General features: G+C 41.3%; 1 protein-coding gene across 1 annotated transcript in view; it reads right to left on the reverse strand.

Moving 5' to 3' along the window:
* Positions 1 to 2863: 2863 nt before the first annotated feature.
* LOC101849492 (sialin) overlaps positions 2864 to 6174 on the reverse strand; it is a gene marked incomplete in the record, with an annotated part of 22155 nt that continues 18844 nt past the window's right edge. The window contains 2 exon segments of the mRNA XM_005107731.3: positions 2864 to 3422; positions 4401 to 4491. Of these exon segments, the coding sequence (XP_005107788.3) occupies positions 3144 to 3422; positions 4401 to 4491 (370 nt within the window).

A 6174-nucleotide genomic window follows, 5' to 3' on the forward strand; every position in this document is an offset into this window, starting at 1 on the left:
CTGATTAGACAGAGGCTACGGTTTCTTTTCTTTTTTTTGTTTTTTTTATGTCATTTTTGTTTTAATGGTTTTGTTTTATGTTTGTTTTTTTCTGTTTTTGTTTAATTTTTTTTTATTTTTGTTTTTTAAAATCTGTTTTTGTTATATGTGAGGCAGCGGGGTGAAATCAAGCTCTCGTCAATTTTTGGGCATGTAGAGTTGTTGGTATCATCTTAAAGCTTGTTCACTTGTCTTTATTTTGATGAAAAAAGTATCCATTTATCTTGAATACAGGTCGAGATATTTACAAAACAAGGAGGTGGGGGTCACCTGTTTTCAGAAGTAAAATTAGTTAGAAAATGGCCCCCAAAGGTTAGTTATTTAATTAGCTTAAGAGTCCGTGGTAACTGAATATTTACATTTTCAGTGTCTTAAATCAACGTTTTTCAGAAAAATCCACACAGAAATGAGTTCATGGGCATGAAAGGTGTAGAGTCAAAAAACAAAAATTTAATAAAAATGCACAAACCTGCGAAAAAATACCAGTTTCTTCATTCCACGCTGCCTCACATATGTTTTGTTTCATGTTTGTTTTTATCTGTTTTTGAATTGTTTTTCCCCGCCCATCGACACAAGTTACATGAAGGGCAGAGAGAAACGAGTGATAGATACAGAGAATACCTCAGTCTCCTCGACGTCCTCTTCAACTCGTCAATTGTCCACCACCAGATCTCCCGCGCTTCCTATCACTGCCTGGGCCAACTGACGATCCAAACCTCCGGTGGGCACTGGTCAGCGAGATGACAAACTACTGACCACCACTGGCCGGAGGATGGACGATCATTACACACACACACACACACACACACACACACACACACACACACACACACACATACACACACACACGCACCGCTAACCGCTCCTTGATGCTGTGTTGACGTTCTGTGGGGGCTACAGTTCAAATATTGACCCAAAATTTGTAATTAGGAACATTTTCGAGTTTGAGATCATGTCGAAACTCCATGTGGGGGTGAAAGCGACCCACGGCGCCCTTTGAACTCGGTGTGGTGTGGAAGGTGACGAAGAAAGATCGGGTAGGGTAGACGGGTATCGTTCTAAAGGGGATTGGCACAAAGTTTTAAGTAAATTATAGGTGGGCCTCTCTCGAGATTGCATGTCACAACAAGAGTGAATTATTACGATGTGACTCAGTTATACACGTACGGTGGAGTTTATGGTATTGTAGCTAGGTTCTGTAGTGGTGAACGAAATCCGGATAATTCTCAATGAAACATTATCCGAATTCAGACTCTAAAACCCTCTTTCCTAATCCGTTTGCCGAAGTGGGTGCACCCATTTGTTGAAGCGGTTCTAATCCGTTTGTCAAAGTGTTTCTAACCTATTTATCGAAGCGGTTCAGAACGCATGTAATTGCCGAAGAGGTGCACTAACATATTATCCGAATTTTTGCTAAAGCGACTCATTGCCCAGCCCTAAGGTTCTAGCTGTAACAGAGGAAAGGGGGGGGGGGGACCCTTGTTCGCCTAGAGGTTAAGGTGTTCGCCTCTCGCTCAATAGGTCCCGGGTTCGAATCCGGAAAGCGACAGAAATGTTTCTTCTCTAAAATCATTTCCTTTCTCCCGCTTTCATACTCTTGCAACGTTCTGTCGTCTGCTTTCGTCTCCACTTTCTGCCCCCGCCCCCTCACCTCCTTTGCCCCCCTCCGCTGGGCTCCTGACTCTTTCTGAAGCCGCTCTACTGCTACTCCTTGGCTCTTTTTTACTGCTGTCTTTCAACAAAATTCAAAATTTCCTTCCAACTGATTAATGTTTAGTGTGTCCCGTGCCCTCATATGACCGTGTTATGCAGTTGTGAGCGCCGTAAAACACTTACCCCCCCAAAAAAAAAGACGGAGAGAAGGCATTGGTTAGTTTAGTGAATGGGGAAGTTTTTCAAAAATATTATTTTGTTTGTTTTCTTAGTTGTTATTTTTTTAAGTAGGATGTGATTGTATAGATGTGTGTGTGTGTGTGTGTGTGTGTGTGTGTGTGTGTGTGTGTGTTTGTGTGTGTGTGTGTGTGTGTTTGTATTTGTGTGCATGTATGAGTATGTGTGTATTATTGTGTGTATATCTATGTGTGTGTGTTGTTGTTGTTGTTGTTGTTGTTTCTCTATGCGTTTTGTGGTTGTTGCCTGGGTTTTGTCTGGGGGGTGGGGGCGGGAACTTTGTTTGTTTTGGTTTGTATATTTTTAAAAAAAATCTAAATCTTCTTCCTTCTGCTTGGATCTAGTGTTACAGTAAGTCAGGATTTGCCCTGACAAGTAAAGTAGATGTTACCCACCTCTCAAAGCTCACCAGAACGGTATCAATGTAGGCGTAAAGCACTTACAATATGAGTGGTGAATGTTTTTCCGCACAAATTTAAACCTGTAGTAATGTTTATTCGAGTATCTCATCATGTCTTCTAAGACATTGGTCGAATGTGTGTTGTGTGTGTGTGTGTGTGTGTGTGTGTGTGTGTGTGTGTGTGTGTGTGTGTGTGTGTGTGTGTACCTGTATCTGCGTGCGTAATATATTAATAAAAAATTTTAAACCCTATCCGTACGCCCTAGGGTCATTTTGTAACCCGGGGTTGTATTCTTCACATTTTAGAATATTTCTAGGGCAAAGATCTCTTTGAAACTATCAATATTTCTCCAAAAATATTTTAAACAGACTACTACGCAAAGCGTACGGATCAGATTAACGAGTAAATTTCCTCTTTGGAAAGTGGTGGCACAGTTCACAACGTCGTATGGATACGATAGTAAAACACGACGTACGGGTAGGGTTTTAAAAAAGCAAAAAAAAGCAAAAAAAAGCAACACCATACATTGAAACTTATTACAATATTAAATTTTATTCATAGAATACATCACGTCGTATATAACGTTGATATTTCCTGGACGTCTCTTCCACCGTTCGAAATTTGATTTTTGGTTTTGTTGATTGTTTCTTCTTGTGTTGATGGCTTAAAGTATTAATTAGTCTTCACAGCTGTTCTTATTTTGTTAGCATGTTTGTTTGTTTGTTTGTTTGTTTTCAATCACTGCTTTGTTTTGTAGTTTGCACTCTCTTTTTCTTTTTTTTTTAGAGGGGGGGGGGGTGGTAAGTAATTCTCTCATCCTGCACATACGTTCTCCTCACTTTTTTGGTCCAGTTTGGAAAAAGTCTTGTTACAGTGACCACCACCACCACCAGTGTTGTCCAGTGTGACGTCAGCTGTGTCCGGCTTGACGGTCACCTCCATGTCGTTGACGTCACCCTCCCCGCCCTCTCCTCCATCCCCGGCCGCCCAGGGCTCGATCTCGCCAGATGCGAAGCCGCCGAAGACCACTGTGCCCACCACTGTGAACGCCCCACACACGTAGAACACATTGCACCACTCCGACTGGTCGTTCTGGGAGTGGACAGAAAAAGTATTATCTTATCTTGTCTTATTTTATCTTATTTTATTTTATCTTGCCTTATTTTATCTTAGTCTTATCTTATCGTGTCTATCTTTGTCTTGTCTTGTCTTGTCTTGTCTTCTCTTCCTTATCTTATCTTATCTTATCTTATCTTATCTTATCTTATCTTATCTTATCTTTGTCGTGTCTTTGTATTGTTTTTGTATTGTCTTTGTCTTGTCTTTATCTTGTCTTGTTTTGTCTTGACATTTCTTATCTTATCTTATCTTTCTGCTTACCTCACCGCGCACGTTGCGACAAAAGTTATTGGGGAGTTGAGTTTTTGTTTCTACACAATAAATAATATTACCATGTAGCCTTCTTTGCTCTCCGCCTTTTCTTTCCGTCCTGACAAGCAGTAATGTGTATTAGTAATGTTAACGTTAGTCCTATCTCTCTCTGCTCCAATGAGCCACGAGTGACCTGGGCACCCTCTATAACGTTCCCTACTGGAAACATCTTTAATTGACGCTCATATGACCTTATGCAGTTGCGAGCGCCGTAAAACCCTCTACTATTTAAAAAAAAATCAAGCACATCTTTAACGTCACCGCGAAGTTCATTTGAATGATTAAGTAATTGCATCATAGGTAGACCCTTGACTTGCTTAAAACTTTCTCTCAGCAGAAACTTGTTCAAGTTCTGCATGAATAACAGTGGGTTTGTTTTTCTACTTTTCCACGGAGAAACCAAATTATACAAACAGCTCTTTTCTCTTCTTTAAGTAATTGCTTTAATGGTAGACCCTTGGCTTGCTTAAAACATTCTCTCCGCAAAAACTTTTTCAAGTTCTGCATAAGTTACAGTGGGGGGGGGGGGGGTTTCTTGTTTGTTTTTTTTTGCTGGGAGAAACCAAATTATAGCAACAACTTTTTAATCTTTTTTCGACCAGTACTGTACTTTAGCCTTGCTATACCAGAAAGACTCACGTTTGGTGTGAGTTTTCCTGTGACAATGGGAGCCAGTATCCCGGGTATGGTGGAGATAAAGTTGGTGATTCCATACAGTACTCCGGCGTACCTGTGTGTGGGTGGGGCGGGGGTGGGGGGGGAGAGAATGAAAGAGAGAGAATGAGTTCATGTGTGTGTAGGTAGGTGGGGGTAGAATGAGAGAGAGAGAATGAGAGAGAGAGAATGAGAGAGAGAGAATGAGAGAGAGAGAATGAGAGAGAGAGAATGAGAGAGAGAGAATGAGTTCATATGTGTGGGGAGTGTGTGTGGAGTGTGTGTGTAGGGTGGGGAGGGGCTGTGTATGCGACAATGGGCGCCAGTATCCCGGGTATGGTGGAGACAAAGTTGGTGATTCCAGACAGTACTCCCGCGTACCTGTGTATGGGTGTGTTGGTGGGGGTGTGGGGGTGTGGGGGTGTGGAGGAAGACTGACAGAGAGAGAATGAGGTCATGTGTGTGTGGGTAGGGGGGGTGAAAGTGAGAGGGAGAGAGAGAGAGAGAGAGAGAGAGAGAGAGAGAGAGAGAGAGAGAGAGAGAGAGAGAGAGTGTGTGTGTGTGTGTGTGTGTGTGTGGGGGGGGGGGGGGGGGGGATGGCTATGTAAGTGACAATTTATGCGCTTCACAATCTATACTATTACCCCAGCAGACCTGAGACAATTCTGAGACAAACTCAACTTCCTGGGAAACATGCAGTGCAAGCAGCCATTTATAGGCGCTAAAGCACTAGCATACTGACAAGATCTATGACTGGGTACCCATTTCCACTTGAGTGAAGTGAGGATAATTCGAATAATTTGCCTTTCCCAAGGACACAACGTCCGGCCCAGATTGGAAAGATATAGATTGACAAAACAAATTATGAAATAATCACGAGACAGCAAACAAACACGCGGTGTGCTTGTTTAGGTAAAGAGAAAAACATCGAAACTAAGCAAAAACATTTTCTGGTTCAATGTACAAAGTACACAGATAGACAGAAACAACAGCAAAAAAAGAGAAAAATACAAGAAGTAGGACTTAACAGCGCCACCCACCAACGTAGACACATAAGCGAATACTGACAAATATTTTTATTGACCTGAACAAACAAACGCTCTAGAAAAAACATCATTATCGATGATAACTTAATCAGTATGCATGACACAGCTTTTCTTTGGCCGTAAACTTAAAGTTTAAAGGAATTAGATTGCCTTTTTTTTTTTTAATTGTACCCTGCCCAATTCTATTATCTGACGCTTTTGTGTTTAGTAATAAAAATCAACTGAGCAGCATTTTGGGTTCTGGACTTAGCTGTTAGTCTTAAAGTAACATACAGCAAATTGTTTTACATAATATACATAAATACATGAGTAAATAAGTAAAACAAAAGAGGTTTCTTCACTCTTATAGGGTTATTTTAGTAAGTTACTCATCTAAGTGTTGCCATAGCCCTAACTGGAGATGGCTACCACAACTGGTTAGTAGTTTGTTTAGATCAGGTTAGTCCTACATTCCTCAGCTCTTTCGAGTCACGAGGTGGGCACCCTCTGTCCCGCTCCGTAGTGGAGTCATCTTTACCGTGTCACCAAAGGTTCTGAAAGATTGACCATTTTATTATAGATCAACTACTTTCCTCCCTAAAATCTTGACTTCCTTGATATTATGTTATTTCGTTCCATATGAAAGGCATGGTCAGTACGTTTAAGATACATCTTAATTGTCCAGATCCTGGCACATTGGTTTGGTGTTTCACCACGTGTACACACACACACAC

This window comes from Aplysia californica, unplaced genomic scaffold (genome assembly GCF_000002075.1).
Source record: "Aplysia californica isolate F4 #8 unplaced genomic scaffold, AplCal3.0 scaffold00626, whole genome shotgun sequence".
NCBI lineage: Eukaryota > Metazoa > Mollusca > Gastropoda > Aplysiida > Aplysiidae > Aplysia > Aplysia californica.